The sequence below is a fragment of the Mus caroli genome, chromosome 5 (assembly GCF_900094665.2).
Source record: "Mus caroli chromosome 5, CAROLI_EIJ_v1.1, whole genome shotgun sequence".
NCBI lineage: Eukaryota > Metazoa > Chordata > Mammalia > Rodentia > Muridae > Mus > Mus caroli.
The window spans coordinates 90061250-90085184 of record NC_034574.1 but is presented as its reverse complement, the minus strand read 5'-3'; the positions used below and the strand labels follow the sequence as shown (position 1 = coordinate 90085184).

General features: G+C 40.3%; 1 protein-coding gene across 1 annotated transcript in view; it reads right to left on the bottom strand.

Moving 5' to 3' along the window:
• Positions 1 to 23935, bottom strand: part of Bmp2k (BMP2 inducible kinase) — a 97829-nt gene that overhangs the window by 31696 nt on the left and 42198 nt on the right. Inside the window, exons 5-10 of the mRNA XM_021164002.1 lie at positions 23593 to 23714; positions 21101 to 21182; positions 18661 to 18793; positions 8976 to 9079; positions 7439 to 7518; positions 5377 to 5537 (exon numbers count right to left, since the gene is read on the bottom strand). Of these exons, the coding sequence (XP_021019661.1) occupies positions 5377 to 5537; positions 7439 to 7518; positions 8976 to 9079; positions 18661 to 18793; positions 21101 to 21182; positions 23593 to 23714 (682 nt within the window). The remainder of the gene's footprint in view (positions 1 to 5376; positions 5538 to 7438; positions 7519 to 8975; positions 9080 to 18660; positions 18794 to 21100; positions 21183 to 23592; positions 23715 to 23935) is intronic.

The window sequence follows — 23935 nt, the reverse complement described above, 5'->3', positions numbered from 1 at the left end:
GAGAAAACCTGCCTCCAGCCTGTGCGTGGAGCTGGGTGAGAAAACCTGCCTCCAGCCTGTGCGTGGAGCTGGGTGAGAAAGCTCAGTGGGTAAAAGCACTCACTCAGGCTCCTGGATTCCAGCAACCAGATAAACAATCAGGATGGAGCTGTGTACCCCTGCTGCCCAGGACTGGGAACATGGGGGAGACAGGGCCACTGGGGCTTACTGGCTACCAGCCTAGCTCCACATTTCATCAAGAAACCTGCCTCAAAAGAATGCAGCCGAGAGTGAGACAGTAGGAGGTTCAACACCCTCCTGTGGCTTGCATTTGTGCGCACACACACATACAACACACACTGACACACAAGTAAAAAGAGATTAGGGAGGAGGAAGAAATCTAACAGGAAGGAGAGATCAGAGAGGGTAACTGAATATATGCGACATGAAAGTACAATGAATAAGTATCTGGGGGGAACAAGAGGGCTATGGGGGGACAAAGAGGAAAGGACAGTGAGAGGGTTAACATATATAATATTACATATGTACATATATTTCATACATATATAAGAATAACATAAAATCCATTACTTTGTATGCAAGTTTTTTAAATTAATAAAAACACTGGGTGAGAAAATAATCTAAAGAGAGAAATCATCTCACCAACCACTGGCAAGCATTTTCCAAAAACTTTTACCTGCTAGGGACCTTCCCAGCATCACAGGGTTTCCAGGGAAAGGCAGCCAATGAGGAAGCAGTCTTGGCGATTTGGATCATGCTGATAGCAGATGGGATTTAAGGGGTCAATACTACTGATGGAACAAAACTGAATGCCCAGCAAAAAACTATGAACTCTTTTTTTATCTTAATCATACATAAATATAGACAGACAGACAGCAGCTGGGCATTTGGTAATTAATGCCTGCTGGCAGCAGCCTCAGGGAATTAAGTAAAGGATTAAGTGTAGAGTTCCTTTCTCTTTGCCCTGGAGCCTCTTGCTGGCCAGGTGAGAGGCTTGCACTCCTTAACTCTTCATGAACCAAAGAGAAAGGAAAGGAAAAGAATTTAAATCTTTTACACAGGCAATACGCACAGATTCACACTCATACACACATACATTCTAACCACCTGTCTCAACCAACTCCACAAGTATTTAAGTGTGTTTACATACATAGACATTTGGTGGGTGGATGGATGGATGGATGGATGGGGCAGAGGCCCCGAAGCCACATTTTATTTCTTTTCCCTGGACTTTCTATAGACAGAAGTTCTTAGAAAATAAATAAATAGAATGTTACACAAAAGGGGAGTTACAGAAGGATGTGGACAGTAAGTTCAAAGCAGTGTTCCACTCTATAAGCTCATTATAAGTTCAGAGCAACAGTGTTTCCCAAGGCCTTGCTTTATCATAGAGAACACCTGTGGCTTCACCCTTGGATCTGACCTAAAATGAATGTTTTTCCTTGACCACAAAATTGTCCCAAGCATATTTATCTTTTTAGTGTAATTGTGAAAGTTTACTGTATTCTTTATTATGCAGCCTTTACCTACTATTCTATGAAGAATGGGCACATTCTATACTTGCTTCAAATTTTATTGTATCTTTTTGGCAAAATAACTAAAACCATCTTTTAAAACTTTCGTCCTAAAATTATTTTAATCAAATGAGGAGTTTTATAAAGTCATTAATTTATATAAACAGTACTAATTCATGAAAGTTCATCTTTATGTTGATCTGCAGAAATCTACCCAATAGGGTGGGCTATGCCCAGGAATCTTTATACTATGCAATAGTGATAGGAAAGGTATATGAGCTGCAAGAAGCACTCCTGAGATGAAATTTCTGAAGGCCCTGCAATTCAGTTTATCTATTACATCCATGCAAAAACAGTGGGCCACCTCCAGTAAAGTCACCTGCATGCCTTACCCTATCCAAGATGGCTCAGGACAACTCTCAAATGTTGCAAAGACAGGAGTAAAGGGGACTGAAACTGTATGTGGCTGATGCTGTATGTTCCTGGAATCTTTGGGTCAAATCTGACTGTTCACAAACTGTAAATGAATATTCCTCTTTAAAGTTTCCTTCATGTGAGAGAGCATGTAGGTGCCCTTGGAGCTGGACTTACAGGAAGATTTGAGCAGCCTCATGTGTGAACTGGGAACCAAGTGAGGGCTTGCTGGAAGAGCAGCAAAGGCTCTTAACCAAGGTGCCATCTCTCCAGCCCCCAGATATGTTTAATATAATCCTCAGACAAATGCACCGGCATGGAAGTCAAGAACTGATTGTAAGGCTGTTCACCACCACACTACTAATAACAGCAAATACAAAAATAATCCAAGTGGTTAAAAAACTTACAGCATATTCATGACATAGAATAAATTAAAAATTACACAACAGATCTATACTGACATAACTTTTCAAAAACATCTTAAAAGGCAAGTAGCAAAGAAACATGTTTGATTCTATTTTTGAAATGACACAAGTTGTTTATATGAATTAAACATGGCTATAGTAGTAGTATTAATTTATACTACGTTCATAGTAAAAGAATGATTATTTATACTTAAAAAGCTAAGAGAGTACATGCTACACTGGTATTAAACTCAAAAGAAGCCAGGAAAGTTTTACATTTTTCTGTCAACATTTCTATAGCAGATAAATATTTTACTTAATTTCTATAGAAAAAAGGAACTCTTTACACAGTAAAGCACATACGTATAAAAGCTGTACTGTTTCCAACATAAACTGGGAGCAAGCGTGCCAAAACAGCACACACAGCCAGCCGCTGCTGCCACCAGGGGCAAGCCTGGCACTCACAGCCCTGTCAGCTCACTGACTGACTAACAGCACGGAAACCAGACAAGGCCTGGGTGCACCACCACTGGGTAACTGTATCTGAAGAGACAGGACATGAACGCTGCCAACCACAGAAACGACCCGGCATCCTGCACCTGCCTTGGGGCCGACTGCAACTTCTTTACACACAAGGCTCTCGCCTGTCCTTCTGGGTACGATCCGTAGTCATGCCACAGTTTCATTTCCTTACAGCACCCTAGGAATCCTGTGCCTTCTAAAGAATCCTTAAAGCTACTCCTAAATTGCCTACATGGCTGCTACGGCTTGAATATATCAAACACTCTGCACCTGAGCAATGTGTGCTTTGAGGACACAGAGAGCCTTTCTGCAAGATATAGTGGAAGCAGTCCAGGAAGTTCACAGCCAGGGTCCCGTTTCCTGAGTGCACATGCAATGTGACCAGACAGCCTCCCCAGCTGCAACCATGTCCTCCACCATGAAACTTTTCTCCCTTAAGTTGCTTTGGTCAGGGTATTTTACACAAGAGGAAAAGAAATTATCAAAAACCCAAATTCTTCAAATGTCCTTTCAAACCCTTTTACTGAAACAGCTCATGAACCCTCATACTTGTGGACAGCGACACCTAACAAACAAACTAATAACATCTCCAACCCAGGTAGGCAAGAAAAAGAGCAAATGCCAAGTGTGAGTGTGAGTGTGTGTGTGTGTGTGTGTGTGTGTGTGTGTGTGTGTGTGTCTGAGGTGTAATTTCCCATGTGCCACATGATTTACCCACCGTAAACATAGCTGCTGCTACAATTGTGTGTTAGATCTGAGTAAGGCACTATGATGTCACTGGGGGCTGAAGGGGTAGCTCAGCATCTGCGTGTACTCCCTGCTCTTAGAGGATCAAGTCAGGGCCCATCACATACACAGTGGCTCACAACTGTCTGTAAGTCCGGTTCCTAGACATCTCATGCCCTTTCCTGGACCCTACTACCAAGTATATACATGGTACACATACATATAGCCAAAACATCTACACACAGAAAATGATTTTTAAGTGAAATGGGAATTATATACAAATGAGTTCAAAATGTCATCTCTCCTATCCATGGATTTAATATTCCAATTGATGCATTTCAATACCACAAACTCATTGCCACAATGTGCGAGGTAATGAATGCAAAGAGAAGCGTCGCCTGCTGTCCCTGAGCCTAGACTTACGTAGTAATAAGTGACATTTACTGTCTCATAACACGTCTGGATCAGGCTTTACATTACACAGACAGGTAGATGTCTCAGGAATCCGAGCAGACAGGTACACATGCTTTTACTATGTATGTTAGTTTTAAAAAACGGGAGAAATGAAACTCAAATCGGATTCATGACTCAAATATGTATTCTTAACCAGTATCTGTAATAAAAACGTTAAAACAAGACAGACTTGTCAGGAAATATTATGTAAATACGGGTCTTCTGGAGGTGACTCTGCAGACTACATCTTCGACACCTTAAAAATTTAAATTTACTCTATTGGAGATGTTCTACAGGAATATCTATTGTAGGTAGTACACAATCATAATGCATTTTAAGACTATAAAAACAGGCCAGATGGTGATGACATATATCTTTCATCTCAGCACTACAGAGGCAGAGGCAGGCAGATCTCTGTGAGTGTGAGGTCATCCTGGTCTACAGAACAAGTTCCAGGATAACCAGGGCTACACAGAGAAACCCTGACTCGAACAAAAAAGAATTATAAAAACGATTTCTCACAATCAAATGAGAATAGTCCTTATGCTGTGATCTCCACATGGCTCCTTCACCAAGGCTCGAGAGACTTGTAACACTACGAGCGATATAACAGTCTCCTGCACTTGTACAGCCAGCCTCAAAGCTCTCGGCTGATGACCCAAGAGATGAGCTTGGGTCCATATATCAAAGAGATGACCATATATCAAAGCAAACTGAGACTTCTATATACAATCACTAATAACTTTGCTTTGCCTTTAGAAAAAAATAGTTCAGACTCAGTGTATCTGGTTTTATGTTGAGGTCCTTAATTTAAAAAAAAAAAGGTTTGGTTTACGGGACATCAGTAGACAGTTTCTTGTGGTGGGGTGCAGGGGTGCGTGTGTAGACGTGTGTGTGTGTGTGTGTGTACGTGTGTGTACGTGAGTGGGCTCATCCACATGCAGAGGACAGAGGTTGGTCTGGATGTCCTCAGTCACTGTCCCACTTTTCTGATAAGACAAGTCTCTCACTAAGCTGTCATTGCAGTTGGACTGGCTGGCCCTCAAACCTGAAACAGGCCTGTCTCTACCCCTAGCCTATCCCCCCCACCTCAGCGGCCCACTCCCACCACACCATGCACCACCTCACACCCAGGCTGGGTCACGGGAGCACACCGCCATGCCCATCTGTCTTTACTGAGGGGCCAGGGATCTCCACCTGGGTGCTCATGCCTGCACAGCGAGCACGTTACTGACCGAGCCATGTAGCCAGGCTTTCCTGAAAGCACTGTGTTCTGTGCTTTACGATGGTCAATTAAGGAAAACAAACCTTATCGAAAGGTCAGAATTGCAAAGGCTAATTACCTTTGGGCTTGTGGTTGCTGAATTCCCCAGGAGCAGGGACTTTGACAGGCGTTGCTGAACTCTGAATGGTCAGCACACTGGAAGTGGCAGCAGTGGAATTGGCCTTTGGTCTTTGTCTTGGTGCAATTGAGGTTTCTGTTGGTCCAATGGTATCTGTTATTCTATAATAGAAAAATATAATTCAGTCCAAATAATGAAATTATCTCTAAATTACTATTCATTCTACAAAATACAGACACAGTTGATTATTACAGATGACCACATCAGTCCTCTGGCTTCCTCCTAAGTATCCACCTCAGAATATCAGCTCCATAAAGCTAATAAAGAAAACAAACAATACAGGCAGCCATAGCCGTTGAAACGTCAGCCTGCCAAGCTGGAAGTACAGGAGATTTAAGGGACAGCATTACGACTGAGAGTACACAGAGAGCAACCTTCTCACAGGGTTTTGTACAAAACCAAGATCCAGTTCTTTAAAAAGACACAAGAAATAATCCCCCTCACTTGGACTCAAGAGAAAGAAAATGCTGTCGGTCTCCTATAGCAGGTAAAACCAGAGAAGCCAGTGTTTGCCAAGCCAGGCTGCCTGCTAACCCAACCTTTGTTTTCCTAGAACACTGAATGGCAATCAGGAGAAATGTCTGACTGGGACTCCGCATAAGCCCCAAATGCACACAGCAGAACAGTAAGCACAATTTTGAAAACAAGGATTAGCAGACATAAGTGACATTTCAAAACAACAATAAAAATAGGTAAATTTATTTTTAGCATTCATACACGCATACAATGTAACTGAATCAAATCCAACCCCAAATCTCTCCCCTCCAACTTCCTCCCTACTTCCCTCAAAACTTGTCCCTCACAACTTCATGGGATCTTTTGGGTTTTTTTTTGTTTTGTTTTGTTTTTTGATACCCACTCAGTCCATTTAGTACTGCCAGTATGTGCATGAGTGTGGGACCAATATAATCTGAAAATTACTTTCTATACTTATAAACTCTATAAAACATTAATAAATCTCTACTATATTTTTAGTGACTTCACTTAATATGATCTCAAATGATTTAACAACTAACACTGTATATGCCTGATTTATCATGCCCACAGTTCCTGCAGCACACACTACCCCTCTTTCATAATACCTCTATGTACCACTAGAGGGAGCCTCCCCAACACTTATCTTTCTAAAAGGAAAGTAACAAAAAACTGCATGACATTTCAGAAAATTCCGGTTGGTAACTTAAAGGAATTCAGTAGGTGATAAAAAGAAAGACAGGAAGTAATATAGAAGGGGGTTGTGTGGGAAGAGGAGGGGGGGGGAGGCAGTGGGAGGAGACAAGGATGGTAAGGGAAGCACAAATGATCAAAAGCTATTATGGCACATGAAATTATTCAAAAAACACTTTGGAAGGCAATTTTTTCCAGAAAATTGTATAAGCATATTGTAGGTACGAGGTCTCCTAATAATAACAGGGAAGATGATCGGATGATCAGAGTGCTATGGTACAAGCTGTCTAAAAACGTAATGAAGTTGGCAAGATCATTTACATAATAGCCAATCACAGCTCATTTTAATAATCAAGTTGCCCGCAAAAGCTTACTAATGGAGTAAATTACTGAAAAATAATATTTCAAACTTGATTCTTTACCAAGCACACATACACACATAAATTCTACAAACTACATACACTAATGGCCTGTGACAATTATTTTTTCCTTCCTTAAATAGAAGTAATAGGCTTAATAGCTATTAACTCGCCTCTGCAGTTCCCTAAATTCAAAAATGACGACAGCCACATGTCCACAGAGACGGCCCCCTGCAACATCAACAGTCCCACAGTCCGGTCGGTCCTCAGGCCCTCCCTGGTGAGCCGGCGCTCACAGAAGCCTGCTGTCAGGCCCTCTACGGTGTACCTTTGAGCTTTTGTTTTTCCTCACTTACCATCTAAGCTCTAGCACCACAGACTGAACAACTCGGGCATACTGGGTAAGTGGAGACAGTGTTTAGGGAATGGAAACTACAGCCTTTCCTCTGACAAGATGCCCGTCGGCCACAGCCTACCTGGCTTTCATCTGGCTTTTCCTAGCAGCGGCTTCAGTAGCAGTCATCGGCTCGGGAAGAATTGATGGAAGAAAAGAATTCTTGGAAGAAGGAGGAAAAAAAGAACATGTTTATTTAGTTTTTCATTTGAGTGGAATTAATGATCTTATGCTATAGACAGACTATTAAACTTTTAAAGTGCTGACTAAGATACTAGTATTCAGACATGTTCCTCAGATTTACTCTGTAAATATCCCTTGACAGACATGTCATCTTCATATTGATGCCCACAGAAATCATTAGAAGATGATCACAGAATCACTGTATACACTATTCTTTTGGGTAAACCTCGAATTAAGAAAAAAAGATAACACATTTATAAATCAATGGTGTTTTGTACTTCAGAGACTAATAAAGCAACCAGGACAGCAACCACATTTCTAAGTACTGCCCATGACTGCCATGAGACTGACTGTAAAGCCTAGAGGACAGTTCATCTTAGAGCCGCGTCTGTGTCAGGCTGGGTCACCATACGCAGGAGCTGAACTGAAAGTTGAAGGCAGGTACACCTCAGGCCAAGGGACTCTCCTCACTGAGAGGTCAGAGCATCACACAGTCTAAGTAGGAGAGTGAGGTTACACCTGAAGGAACCAGGGCAAGTCAGACCAGAATGATGTCTACGGAATCAATGATGAGCTAGAAACCTTCGTTAACAGCAGCAGAAACCTGGCGTGTGTAGTTCACAGCGCTGTGCAGGAAGTGACTGCAAGTCAGAGCCTTACAGTCTGTGACTTTAAGGCCAGCCTGGTCTACAGAGTAAGTTCCAGGACAGCCAAGGCTATGGAGAGAGACTCTTGTCTTAACAACAACAAAAAAAATTTTTTTTAAAACCTAAATTTAAAAAATAGGAGGGGGAAAGAAAGCAGGCAGGCAGGCAAGGAAGGAAGGAAGCATGCAAAAAGAGAGAGAAAAATCAAAATCTTTGAGTAAAATCAGTCATCCCCAAATGAGTGTCTTACTTGGCCTAGCCTCGGCTACTGGACTACACATTAATCATTATAATTGCTACCATAATTTTACAGCAGGAGGACAAGAGGATTTGCCACCATAAAGATATAAACGCAGCTACTGATAAACATAACTGAAGTCAGGTCTCTCCCTTTACAATGCCTCTGCTATTTACACTTCAAAGCCCCCCCCCTTTTTTTTTTATTTAACACTGGACTTAGTATCTGCATACTATTTGACCACACCTTTTGGTTAAAAAAACAAAAACAAAACACTTAAAACCCTGCTATCAAATACATTAATAACAGCTTATGCTCTGTGACTGACATGTGCCATGTTGTGCTTCTCTGCACAGTGCAAAATGGATATATCCTGCTGACGTTCTCCAAAATACCTGAGCAAAGTCTAAGAAATGAGGCTTCATACAAAAACAGCATAACACCATCAGGACCACTTGTCAAGAAACAGGTAGCTCTCAGAGCATGCATGCTCGCATACACACACAATTAAAATGGATTTTAAAGTCTTACCTATTTGAAAAACTACTTACATTGATGTTGGAGACCGGACAATCCTTTTTGGCAAATTTAAACGCAAAGTAAGATACTTGAAATATGTCAGGTCTGCGCTCGGGGTCTGGTTCAAGCATGAACCCTGTAATAAAAGATCAAACAGTAAGCTGTTTAACTGAAGACAAATACTACAGAGAGACACATTATGGAAGGGGGTTTGCTAGTCCACAATCCCTTGATTCTAGCCGACTTTGGTAATGCTTAGAGAAAATGGCAGAAACTTTTTCTAAAAGCAAACTTGTCGCCATGAATGCACTATAGAGGCAGTCACAGACCATCTCTATGCCAGAGAGGTAGCAGACATTAAACTCTTGAAAACATGACCCCCAACTTGACACAAGCTGGAGTTATCACAGAGAAAGGAGCTTCAGGTAAGGAAATGCCTCCATGACATCCAGCTGTGGGGCATTTTCTCAATTAGTGATCGAGGGGGAAGGGGCCCTTATGGGTGGTGCCATCCCTGGGCTGGTAGTCTGCAGCACACGGCCTCTGCATCAGCTCCTGCTTCCTGACCTGCTTGAGTTCCAGTCCTGACTTGTTTGGTAATAAACAGCAGTATGAAAATGTAAGCTGAATAAATCCTTTCCTCCCCAACTTGCTTCTTGGTCATGATGTCTTGTGCAGGAATAGAAACCCTGACTAAGACACCCACAAAAAGTGAATTAAGAACACAAAACCTTTGAACTTAGAGAATACCTAATTACTTAAGAAAGCCCAGGAGTCACAGTGAGGAGGTGAAGAGGTCCCCTAAAACATTTCCCTTTAGAGTTACCTGTTACCCAAAACACCTTCATTTTAAACTATCTTACTTGATTAGCAGGGCAGCAGAGGGTTTCAAAATCCATGGTTGACACACTAACTTCATGGATCACAGTCAGTCATCAGAGCAGTTTTAGAAAGCACTAGTAACATACTTACACTGACCTTACAGCACTGCCTCAAGTCCCAGTGACCATTCACTACTATTTATCTATTTCTGGATGGCTTCTATTTTAAATATCACAGGGTTGAATTTTTTTGGGGGGGGGCGTTGGTTTTTCGAGACAGGGTTTCTCTGAGTAGCCCTGGCTGTCCTGGAACTCACTCTGTAGACCAGGCTGGCCCAGAACTCAGAAATCCGCCTGCCTCTGACTCCCGAGTGCTGGGATTAAAGGTGTGCACCACCACACCCGGCAGGGTTGAAATTTATGTTCAATTCTGTAACTAAAGAATTTAGTTGTGTGGACACCTCCATGGCTAGTTTCTACTTTACTACACTTAAGTACTTAATGCTTAAATTATGTTAAATGTGTTTGAAATTAAAATTTATTTGAGCAACCCTCAAGGTTACTAGTGAAACAATGAGTGTCTTAAGTTCACAGCACTAAGACGAAGCTACAGGTCAAAATGGACTCAACTCCCTGTACACCTCATGCCTCCAACAAAGAAGAAGAAACAGCAGCACCAGGCAAAGCCTAGCATGGGGCTCAAAATGATGAGTTTGATTCTAAAAACACAAAATTATCCGTGTAATATGACTTATGTGATTTTAAACCTAATAAATACAATATATAGTTTGTTATTTACAGTCTTAGTATCATTATTAGACTAAAATAGCTAAAAATATTTAATTTAAATATTTATTAGTTTATATTTAACTCTCACAAACAAAAAGAGCTGAGAGATCTATAAGGTACCTTTATCTTCTATGATAAATTATATCTTAATGCCAAAAATATTAAATGTTTTAAAAACAGCAATAAAATTAATTTAACAAAGTAAAATATATTTTAACATACTTTAGCAGTATTTATTGAGATTATGTAAAGACAACCAAGTTACAAGAAACATCAAAATCAAAATTTAACTTTGATAGTAAATATTTATTCCTATAAACTCTCAATTTGGCATACAGAAAGCATAAAGTGTTTTCAAATATATGAGAAAGCAAGAATAATGGAAAGGCAGGACAGATAATGAGGAAACAAGCTATCTCACTATAAATGTAGGCTCCAAATTCGGTTTCTGCCAGCACAGACTAACACAATCCTGCCTGTTACGTGAATTACAGCATCTACAATACAGATGCCATGAGGTAAATCATTTCTTCTGATACAAAGGCAGATAAAATTCCCTTCAAATCTCGTTAAAGACGGCTTAAGTGTTAGCATCCTTAAAGGACTTGTGGTGACAGCAGATCACATCTCACAGTCCTCCAACAGAGACCTGGGACATAATTTCTAAATTCAGTTTAGCTGAGAAGCTCTGCAGAGTGAGGAGAGCACTGTGGTAGAGAACGCGCTTCCTCAGACACCTCCCTTCATCCAAGAAATGCTTCTTCCATTTCTACAAAGAACGGGCTTCAAGCATTCTGACGGAAGCCTGTGATGCTTGTGTGTCATGCTGGCTGAAGGCAGTAAAGAGAAGTAAAGAGAAGTGGGGCGGACTGTACTGTGTGCTCTAGCCAATACTCTATCAGGAAATTCTCTCTCTAGAGCACGTAAGCACAGCCTTCAGACTCACATACACAGATCCTGAAGGAATCTTACACAGTGATATTAAGGCACCTGCATTTTCACAACTGGTCATGATATTAGATGTGAGGCTCTCCACACGACATCAAATCCACACCCACCATTTCAGGTTTTGGAACATCATGGGTTTAGAACTTTCAGATGAAATGCTCTCACTCCGCAGTAAAGATGGCGACTTTATCCAATGCAGTCATGGCTGCATCTCTGGCTTCTTGTTGCTGTTTTAGTTTATGGACTGATGGATGTGTGTGTGGTGGGGTATGTGTCAATGCACGTATGCGGCTGTCAGGACACCACTCTGTGCAGTGGTCCCTCCTTCCACACCTGCATATACTCCAGGGATCAAACTCAGGTCTCGAGGCTTCTGCACCCAACAAGTGTCTGTCTGCACTGAACCAACTCACCAGCCCCCGGATTTAAACTCCAAATAATGAGATGACTAATAATCATTAGTAAAATCCACAGGGAGAAAAAGAGCCTTTTTTAAAAAAATCTCTAGATGTTTTTAAATGGAAATTACTCGACACTGAAATAGTAAAAAAGAAAAATTCAATATGAAATCATTAAGAGTTTAATTTAAATAATATATAATCTTGAACTCTTTAAGAAATAGAGCTGTAAAATGTACTCCCTGGGTTACTGCATGCTGTAAGTACAAGGTTCCCAGCTTTAGTCCAGTTCAATGCTGGGACTTAACCATAACGTAGATCTTTGGGGGCTCCCAGAGACTGAACCACAAATGAAAGAAGAGGCATGGGCTGAACCTATGCTCCCTGCACATATGTAGCAGACTGGTCTTCACATGGGTCTTGAACAACTGGAGCAGGGTCTGTCCCTGACTCTGTTGACTGCCTGTGGATCCTGCTCCCCTAACTGGGCTGCCTTATCTGCCCTCAGTGGCAAAGAGGGTTGGTATGTAGAGGGGGCTGCGCCCTCTCAGAGAAGACGGCAGGGAGGGACTGAGTGAGGGGGGTGGTCCATGATTGGGATGTAAAGTGAATAAATAAATTAATGGTAAAACAAACAAATACATAATTAGAGAGAATGGTATCTTTAATTTCCAAATAGCTTGCCTATGTCTAAAATGTCTTAAATCCTAGTCCACAACTGAATCACATACTCTATAAGAAATGTGCTTTCTGGGGAAGGAATAGATTAAGAAACAGAGGTGGCAGTGCTTTGAGGAGCAAAGGCAGAGAACACAGAAATTACACTACATTCTCGAAGTAAAAGAATAATGTGGGTTATCACAACTCTCACCCACACCTATTTACAAAAAAAAAAAAAAAAAAAAAAAAAAAAAACATTTTTTCCAAATGTTAGCCTTGGAGAAACACAATCTCTCGCATCACCCTTGGGTGACCCTTCTACTGACAAAAGCGCCTAGCACACCCTGGGATGGGGTCTCAGCACTTCCATAGTTCCTGATGAAACCAGCGACACTTCTGGCTCATTTCCACACACTTCTCATCACAAAGCGCTCATCAAGCAGCTGGGCTTCATACACATCTGCGAGAGGAAAGGACAGCAAGCACCCTTCCATATCCCCACAGCAGCAGGGAGAGTGAGGGCTCTGCAGTCAGTCACAGTAGACCTCAGCCAGGACCACAGTAGTCAAGTCTCATGGAGTGAAATCCATGCCTCCACCTAGACAAACCTAAGCCCTGCAGCAGCTCTCATCCAACAGCTTCACAAACATAAAGAGGAAATGCCTTGTTAGAAATCTGAGTCTTCCTGCCTAGAACATACTGATTTTCTCTTTCCATGAAGTTTTCCCTCCCAGTGAACTCCATGTATTACAGTAATATAGTAATATACTGAAAAGAACAACTTCACTGTTCATTTTGAAGCTTTTTCTGAGAAACCATAATTTTGAAACTATATTATAAGCACTTTTATTTTATGCATCTGTCAACCCATGTAGATTAATAAGGATATTTACATGTGAGGTATATTATTCTAAATCTAACTCTATTTACTACTGATCAAATTTAACAACTGAATATATATATACTCAACTATAAGTAGGACAGTAAGTGGCACTATAAATATGCCAGGAAACTACATGTGTGACAGTCCTGATGAGTGTCCTACAAGTTAATGACAGAGCCTTTAACTGCCAGCTGATAACCCAGCACCAATGAGTGAGCATCCTCAGGGAAGTCCTATCTTACACTTGGTTTACTTTCAAAGGTGTATTAATGTGTCTGAGGTATTTTTCCCAAAACTATGTGAGAGAACAGGTGAGTGCAGAGATAAAACAAGAGTAGACATGCGCTAATAACCTCTGAAGACAAGTGGGACACAGGGAAAAATAGACTATTCTGTGTGTATACTGCTTAATTCCCATAATACAGTGGGACACAGGGAAAAATAGACTATTCTGTGTGTATACTGCTTAATTCCCATAATACAGTTAGGAGAATTAAGACAACTCCAGCTTTCCACGACACAGGAGCTAAAATTAATTTAATTGGAATAAAAGAGCTGAGTGCCAGAACCACACGACAGCAAGCAGCTTGTGAACCAAAAGCCAGAGAAACAAAGCTCTATGGTACAGACATCACGGTGCAGACGAGGTGGGACAGAGAACCTTCCTAGCTGGACTAGGATATTCTGGAATGTATGAAGTGTACGGCATGCCTTCAGGAGAGTCACCACAAAGGTGTAGGTTGTGCCCCGAAGCACCTATAGAGATGTGCAGAGTACACCCTCAGGACCAAGTGTGACACAAAGTCACAGTTGTAATGGTGGCTGTTCAGTGGGAGGACCGCAGCAGGGAAGGGAGGGCAGCCACACTTACTCACAAGCTCCCACCAGAACTCAGAGGTGGTACTTCTCAACTGCCTCTCAGAATCTCACAGCGAGTACTGCACTTAAACCGTCCCTCCACCCTCCCTCTCAGTCCTGCCTTCTTCAATCATTTGTGCGTGAGCCTCTGAAACAGGTGGAGGTACCTAACGTTCTATAGCAAATAAGCAACTGCAGGTAAACCTGAGTCTGATGGGTGGGCTCCACAGGTTTTACTAACCCCTGCTACACATCTGTATGTCCATGACTCACTTTAAGAGACAGAAGCTGACAGTAAAGTAAGCAGGCCCCGTCTATCTCCATAACTACCCAGGTAGGGTCAGGGTAAGGCTGAGGCAAGGGAAAGATTAAGAGGGGGTAGGGTTAGGTGTAGGTGTGGAGTTGGGGGTAGGGCAGGGGCAGGCATAGGGATAAAAGTAGTGGTGGGGTTTGGTTTTGGGGTAGGAGTAGGGGTTGGGGTAAGGGTAGGGTAGAGGTAGGGGTAGGGATAGTTTTTAGGTAAGGGTAAGAGTTAGGCTTAGGGTTCGGGTTAAGGTAAGAGTGAGGGATAGGGCTCCGGTTAGTGTTAGTGCTAGGGTAAGAATAAGGGTTAAGAGAAGGAATAGAGGTTGGGGTTACTGATGTTTCTCATTCTCCGTTGTTGGCCATTTTTTCACCTCTTAGATTCAAAAATAAAAGTGCTCACTCCCACTCTCACAGCAACAGCATCATGGATTTAACAGAAATCAAATGAAAATTGCTGCTTTTAAGGAAAGTCTACAGGAAAGAAAGATAAGACTAATAAAGCAGCTTTATCACGAATACACAGTCACAACCTCTCCTTCTGGATTACTGCTAACAGGAGTATATCCAAATACCGACATAACCGCAAAACTACACAGCTTTAGCAATCTGGCTATTACCTCGTGATTAATTAATTCAAACATTCTGAGTGACATCAAATGGATATAAATAGCATTAGTACTACAATTAATTATGTAAAAGTATTATGTACTGAATGAATCAAATTTAGCACTGAAAACTTTGAAATTCAAAAACCATGAAAGCACAGCTACACAACACTCGGTTTTCTGAATGCAGGACTCAGTTTAAAGCAATGAAAACACTAACTGCCTTTTATAAACACAGAGACAACTTAATATGACAATGAGAAGCAGGCAAGGCTTATGTGAAAGGTATAAACAAGAGAATTCAAAGAATTCAAATAGGTTTTTAGCATTACATTATAAGTAAGTAAATGCTAGTTTTTCAAACTCTGTACTTTATTACAGCATTTTAAAAATAACAACTATAAAATTTTTGACAAGGAGGTAAACTATTAAGACTTACAACTGTTGATTGGTGTGTCTGTGGGTTTGTGAGCATGCACTGTGGAGGTCAGGGGTCAACTGGAAGGACTCAGCTGTCTCCCGCCACGGTGGTTCCTGCATATAGCTCTGGCAGCACTGAATCCGCTCAGCAAGCACTTTTACCCACTGGGCCATCCCACTAGCCTGCTTTAAAACTCATAGGTGTAGTATAATTCCAAATGTACTTGAATGTTTTTAGTTTATCTGATATTTTTCATTTCTGGCACAATCAAATGGAGAGCAGAAACTTAAATGCTCATATTTATGGTCAAATACAAGAAGCATATGGAACACGGTAAACTAGCAATTAATTAAACTCTAATTGAACCTAAAATTATCAATAGCATTATCATGCTTACCACAGCACTACACAAACACATTCCCACACACATATGGGTGTCACACATAAACACAGAGAAACTCAGGAATCCTTAGGAATAAAATCACTCTTCAATGTGTGAGCTGCTCCATTTCCCACACAGAACTGGTCAATGAGAACATTCTGAGCCTTCAGACACTTCAAGACTCCTACAAAGCTGCACGTTCAATTATTACTCAAACATTACACTCAGCAAGAAAACAGCTATAGCTACAATGATATAGAAAATTGTCTGCAACAAAACACTAGGACTCAATTAGCCAGAGAACATAGCAACTGAAGCCCATATTCTAACCTTTGAGCATTATGGTTAGTAGGGATTCCGTTATGCTTCTATTGATCTAAACTTTTTGAGAACATTATTATATAAGAGAGAGAAGGTTAAGAGTTTAATATTTACTCAAATATACATGGAATTATGTCTGCTGATTTAAAAATCATTTTACAAAATAGTGCACTAAAGTAGAACTCCTGTTGAAAAAATAAGGCTGGAGCATTAGAGCCTGACAAGCCTATTCGTGGGGACCTAGGAGGAGGACTTTGACTGCCCAGACAGGCAGCTCCAATTTGACTTGGTGCTGGCACAGATCGGGAAACACACACAAGCAATGCTGCCAGGTGCTTAACCACGGAGACTCATGTCGAGAGCTGACACCATTACACAGGTATGAAGAGCTACAGAACAGACGTGGAGCTCTCTGCAAACAAAACCCTAAGAGCAAGGGCAGAGAGCAAGTGGCATCCTAAAGAAATACGTATCACAGTATTTCCAAGAGTGCTGATGCCCTGCATCCCTGAGTCTCGCTGTAGTAATGAATTTGCCACGTCAAGAACCCCACTGCCTCAGCCCCATGAGAGTGGCAAAGCTGTCTTCAGGTGAGGCTTGGAGGGATGGCACAGCCTCCTCAGGGCAAAGTGAAAATACTGAAGGTGTGTCCAGGAAACGTGCACTGTAGCTTCTTCTCACCACCCCTGGACCAGTGCTTAAGGCAATGAAGACTGCCTCCTTGTTCAGTGAGCTTGGAGTGCTGAGGCTTCTCCATCAGAGTCCACACCACTGGGTCCTAGCTTTCCCTATGGATGTCTGGCTTCTTCATTCCCTCCTTACCCCACTCAGGATTCTAGGACCAAGTCATGCAGGAGCACAGCCCACAAGCATACTCACACATGTTCACACACACACACACACGCATGTGTGCACACATGTACACACATATGCATTACATGCTCTCATAATTAAGTGTTCACACTGGCAGCGCAAAGCCAAGCTTCAGCTGTTTCCTTTTCGCACTTCTCCATTATTCGGGCTCCCATTCTGGATGACACAAAATACTTTATCAAGATGATATAATTCCCCAAATTCCAGTATCTTTGAGCAAATCTGTACCATAGAAATTCTGTGCTTTAAAAGTTTCCAAGTCACGCTGCATCATTTATGTCCCTTTCTCTTGGACATCATGACCAGTATTTTCCTTGGAGCCCTTCTCCTTGGTTTATAGAAAGCCATGCATTAGAACACTGGCCACTTCTCAAATACTCATCAAGAAGGAACCCAAAGCCATGTGCCTACTAGGCCAGCATTCTACCCCTAAGCCATATGTACCCAGCCCTTGGCTTTATTGAGACAATCTTCCTACTGTAACTCAAAGTGACCAGGCCCTTGCTGTATTCTCCTGCATCTGCCTCCCCATCGCTACAATTGCAGGTATTTGCCACAACACCCAAGCCAGATGGACAGAGTTCAAGGCAGAAAAGTTTATGTCACTGGGCTCTACGTTTTATAACTCCTGGGGTTGGCCACTTACATTTTCTATATTCTAGGCATATGATTAAATCCATGCCTATTTTCTTTCAGCATATATTCTATTCTTTACATTTAAATATTTTATTTATGTGATGTTTTAACAGAAAAAAATGGAAGACTTAGCTCTATTGTTGTTCACAAATGGCTAAGAAAATGATCTATTTCCAACTATTTTCTTTGCTAAGTTTAAATGCTATCTTTATCATATGTATACTCTGTTCTGTGCCACAGAGGCTACAAGTGTGTGTTTAAAGTGCAGAAAACAAAGCTGCAGTGCTAAGGACACCTTAGTCAGAGCAGAGGGAGCTGTGTGAGTACTGCCCCAACAGTGTTTACTGTTCAACAGCCGGCCCTCCTCTCAGAGATTGTTCTCGGAAATTTACAATCTACATGTACAAGATGTTAAATTATAGTCTCTTTATAAAAGGAAGCAAAGGCCCTTATGAAGGAAAGGGAATCTGGTTATTTATTAACTACGTGGATATCTGGTTTCAACGATACAAAACCTGAACAATTAAAGGTTATTATAAGCGTCCCCAGCAATTCTGTCTGCCTTAATAATGTCATTGCTGCCATGTGCTACGAAAATCTTATCTAGAAGGTTAAGAATATTCTTGTACTCGTTAGTAATTAGATCGTTTTCTCTTCTATAGAGGTAATATAGCCATTTTTTAAAAATATCTTTACTCTAGTTTATAAAATTATATGAAATGAAAAATGTAGATTTAAGAAAGAATATAAACAGCAGGCACTAAAGTACAGTATCTGAAAAAAACACACTATTAATACATCTTCCCAAATACTTACTAATCAAGCAATGCACGTTGTGGGAGTAGCGAGAATTGTCTGGGATGGTGAAGCTGCCATCACAGATAGCAACCTGACTCTCACCAAAAGGAAGAGTGAAGAAACAAAGTTTATACAGTAAACATCCCAAGGCCTGCAAAACAAAGACATGGGAACATCATTAGTGCTCAGCATCCAACCACAGAACACAAAACAGCCCAGGGCAGAGCTGGAACTGGACCTAAGTGGCAGCCCACTCACTTAAATACTCAAGGCCGGTCAGAGCACAGCCCTCAGCACCACCACCAAGAAACCCAAAGCTACACAGGCCACTTCACACCAACAAGGTAGACCTTCCTACTTTAGATCAAATTACTACTTAGCCAAGTAAAATGTTTAATGTTGTTTTAAAAGTATTTAGTATGATGTTTCTCTGCTGCATCTGTGACCAGTTAGATAAGCTGTTCTCTGTATCAGGGGTAACAAAAATAAACCAGGCTGGTTCCTTTTGGATGAAACAGTATCTACTTGGCACTGCCCTAATTAGTACTGCCAACTTGACACAGCTACATCTGAGAAGATGTCTCCATCAGATGCTCTCGGGCATTAAAGAAGGATGGAGCAGGCTGGTTTTGAAGGCCATCGTCATGTTCCATCTTCCTCATGACAAGCTAATGTAGCATTTCTATTCAGCATCCTAGATGTCAGAGTAAAAATAACCTACAAGGGAAACTCTCAAGGGAAAAACGTTTTTGCCAAAATATAAAATGTTATAGGACTACTTCACCTGAACACTGTGATTCTTTTAATTGGCATATTTTCTTGAAACAGAACCAGCAAATACAAGTTTTAATCAAACTGAGTAGACTCACACCTGAAATGTAGTGGTTCTGTTCGATTTGCGCTAAGCAACAAGCGTCGGACAGTCCCCATGGACATGGAAACAGACACTAGGTTGACTCTCTTGTTCTTTTAAATCTTTATGTACTTATTTACACATATACTAACCCTTGTTTTTAAAGTGACAAATGAAGAACGATCCCATACTTTGAGTAAGATACCAGATAATCACTTTGTGCTCTAGGGAAAAAAAAAACAAAAACAAAAACAAACAAACAAACAAAAACACCCATTGGTTTCAAAGAAGCAGTGAAGCCGCTCAGGTGCCATGGAACTGAGAGGAGCCACACAGGTAGGCCAGAAAAAAATCGCTACAGTCACTTCCTGTCATAATTCTACTTTATAGATTAATTTTCAACCCATTCTGCTTTCTGTATCATACATAACCATCAACATTTCTATAAGTTATCAAATCAATCCAATGTTAATGTCAAGGACAGGAAATTTAACTCAATCATAGGACCTGGCACAATGTCAAAATAATTAAAACAAATTTTCTTCCAATTTGGTATAATCTTAAAACTCAACTACCCTAAGAATCACTGGCCCAAAAAATGAATGAATAAATAAATAAATAAATAAATAAATGTGTTGCAATAAGCAGATGAGAAGATCCCAAAGACCTGACCACTTCACAAGACTGTCCATCTCTTTCATGAGCTCTCTATGGCTTCCCAAATCCAGGAGGGAGCAGGCTAGGGTAGCCGGCAAGCAGACAGGCACTGGCTGACACTTACACATGTGTAGCCCGCAAGGTAACTCAAGCAGGGAAGCTCTCACTGCTAACCCTGGACGCCTGACTGGGATGCTTGGAATCCAAGTTCTAAGGAGAAAACCAACCTCTAAAAGTTGTCCTGTGACCCCACTCACACACTGTGACATGTGGCCTTACAATAAAATAGGTAATTTTTTAATGAAATGAAAAAAAAAAAAACTATTTCTTTTGTAAGTTCTGCAATTATTTTTTAAATGTACTCTAATAATATGCTCGTGCAAATGTAACCAACAGTTATAGTTTAATGCATTCAGAGTTTAAGATAGTTTCTTAAGACTATTACATACAATCCAAAACGTATTTTACTTACAAGTTTGAAAGAGATGTGAGATTCTAAGCAGGTTTTTTTTCTATACACTAATACTATCTATTGGTTTAATTAAATCCAAGTAAAAATATACCAAATAAGGACCTTCAATAAAAGAGTAGTTAATGACATGTTTAGAATTAGAAAAAGTTTGTGTTAGTTTCCATTCAAAAAACATAAAATATTCCAGAAAGTTATAGTGTAATTGCTTAACAATTCATCCAGATACATTGCCATCAGCCAAAAATTCCACTCATTTAAAACCAAAAAGTATGAGCATCCACCTATAATCTACACCTTAAAAATGGCTGTGGTGGCAGCTATATTACTTCTACCTATCCCCTCTCTTCAACAAGGGCATCCCAGCATTCTCCTGAGTCAGATGCTCCTGACTGCAGGAGAGGAGGCCCCTGGGAAGCAGACGCACAGCAGGCAGCTCTACTCAGACAGCTACAACCAAGCACAGCCTTGAGCCTTACCCAGATATCAGCCTTGGTGGTGATCGGTTTCCCTCCATAAAGGTTGATCATTTCTGGGGCTCTATATGACAGAGTCGTGTATCTGGCAACAGGAATTAAACAAAGGAGATACATTCAAAACCAAGAAGACGGGTAAGATAGGCTTCTCTAAAACACAATCTAAAAGGCTTTTTGGGTTCAGAAATATACAGAAATGATACTGTTTTTAAAATCTATTAAGAGTTAAATGAAACAAAGTATCCATAGACACTTTTATTCAGCAACTGCAATAGTATCTCTAATTATATAAAAGTTGAATTTCTTTATTAATAAAAACTTAAATGACAATCTATTGGAAATAATTTCTGTTAACTTACATGAAATAATTCAATTAACTATAACAGCCTCCTTATCAAAATATTTTCACATATTAAAAGTAGAACTGCATGCTCAAAATTTAACTTCACCTCTTTCCTCATGAGTTTGGTTTATAGATGTTAGTGCACCCAGTCACACACAGTAGTAAATGTTCTGAGTTTTTATAATTCTCTTATGCACATTATGTACAGTTCTAATATGAATACCAACCTAATTTCTTTGGAATTGAAAGACACTGTAAATCAATATTCATTAACAAAAAAGCCCAAATCTACTAGGAACAGATATTTTTAATCAAGTAGTATTCAAATCTCATAGCAGAAATCATAACAGTATGAATAGACAATCTTTATCACAGCAAAACCTTTTTTAAAAGTGTTTATTTTACAAGGACAATTTAATCAAAACATCCTAACACCTTACTTTTTCCACGCTACTCTTACAGGTGAGACGTCTCAATGTGTTACTGCAGAGGAACCAGAACAGAAGCTTCACGACAGCAGATCTCTGATCACTAGATCCCAGAACCAAAACCAGAGAGGGCCCTGAAATGAGTGCTTGGGAGCGCAAGAACCAGACCATCCGCTCCTAAACTGAGCCGCAGAGGACAGAAACTCTTCATGAGCTGACCTCGCCCGCCATACTCCAACCATCATAAAATTTAACTGGGCCTAAATTACATCCCACAATGCACTGAGCCTTAACCATATCCCACAATGCAACAAATTGAACATCTAACAGATCAGAGATCCCTGAGACCTCAAGGAGTCACCAGAAATACTCATCCACAAGAGGTTTTTTTTTTGTTTGTTTGTTTGTTTGTTTTTAACAAAGGAACAAAATTTTATTTATCTGAGATATCAGTTAGGCAAAAGCTGTTGCAATCACTTCCTACTACATGCCTGAACAAAAGGACAGTTCAAATGAAATCAGATGATTATTAGTATTTTCAAATCCATTGAGAAATACAGGTGTGGATCAAAGTAAATATGCATACTTAGTATGTTACAGATCCTGAGTTGAAACCAAAGTGTTTCAATGAAAAATAAATTTGAGTCACCAGTGAGTGGGTAGAGAAGGTGAAATGAACTAATGACATGAATTCTAGAAAGCCAACATACAGTGTTTCTATTCTTGTGTTCTACAGGACATGTAGGTATGTTTACTGAGGGTTTGTTCTTGTAGAATCTAGTAAGTCATTCTAAGCTGTTTTCTGAGTAGAAATACGCAGTCTATAATATTCGTCACTATTGCCTATGTAACTGCATTAAACAAGTGGGTCAGACATCAGCTCTGAGCAGCTCCTCGTCCTGAGAACCTATGATGAAGGAGACTACCTACCGAGAAGACCCTATTCTGACAGACTGCTGTCAACTGTGTCACTTCAGGAAGTGCTCTAAGGCAGTTTGTTCTACTTTCTAAAGCTAAAAATAGAAAAGTTAGATTCTTACAAGTATGTGTGATATTTTTCCAGAAAGTTTTGCGATATACCACTGAAAGCAAGATGACTTCATACAGTCTCAGCATTTACACTCTTCCTATATAGCTTTGGTACATGTACTACTCATACTCTAACAGCTAACATGTTTCAAGCAATTTACACTTCAAAAGCACCCACTGTCCCATTTCAGTAAACACCAGACACTACGCTCAACTCAAGTCACTTAAGGAGATGGAAAGGTGACTCAGTGGCTAAGAACACTTCTTGCTCTTGCAAAAGACCAGGGTTCAGTTCGCAGAACCAATATGGTGGCTCACAACCATCTCTAAGTCCAGTTCCAGAGGATCCAATGCCTTCTTCTGACCTCCATGGGCCCTACATGCATGTATACACACATGCAAAATATTTGAACTCATATCAAAATTAATCTTTCTAAATCGCTTATATTTCTCTTAATGGTTCTATTAGCCACTATAGTTTATTCTACATGTTTCATTATTAATTTTATCACACAGACAAAAAAAATCATTCATGATACTTATCGACTATTAGACTATCTATTCATATATTAATCCTTTTCATTTTGAAGGAATCTACAAATGGAATAATATAACATTTGTATTAATGTAGCTAGCTACAGACTCAAAGTTAATCAAAATGTCTATGAGACAAAATAAATTATATAAAAACTTACTTTTTAATTTCTTCTTCTACTACATTAACTCCATCTTTTTGAGGATTGAGAAATTTATTAGTGGCACTGCCAAAGTCACAAAGCACATAATTTCCAGCATCATTTAGCAAAATATTTTCTACCTTAAGAGAAGAAAACCAATGATTACTATTTTCAAAGTGAATGTTGTCTGTTTTTAACCTGCTGGGATCAGGTGCTAGGTACATATATACGAAACACGCGTGTGCACACAACATAGTGTATATATATATGTATATACACTATATATATGTATGTATATATATAAATACACACACACCCACACACACATATATATATACATATATACTGACAGACAACACCT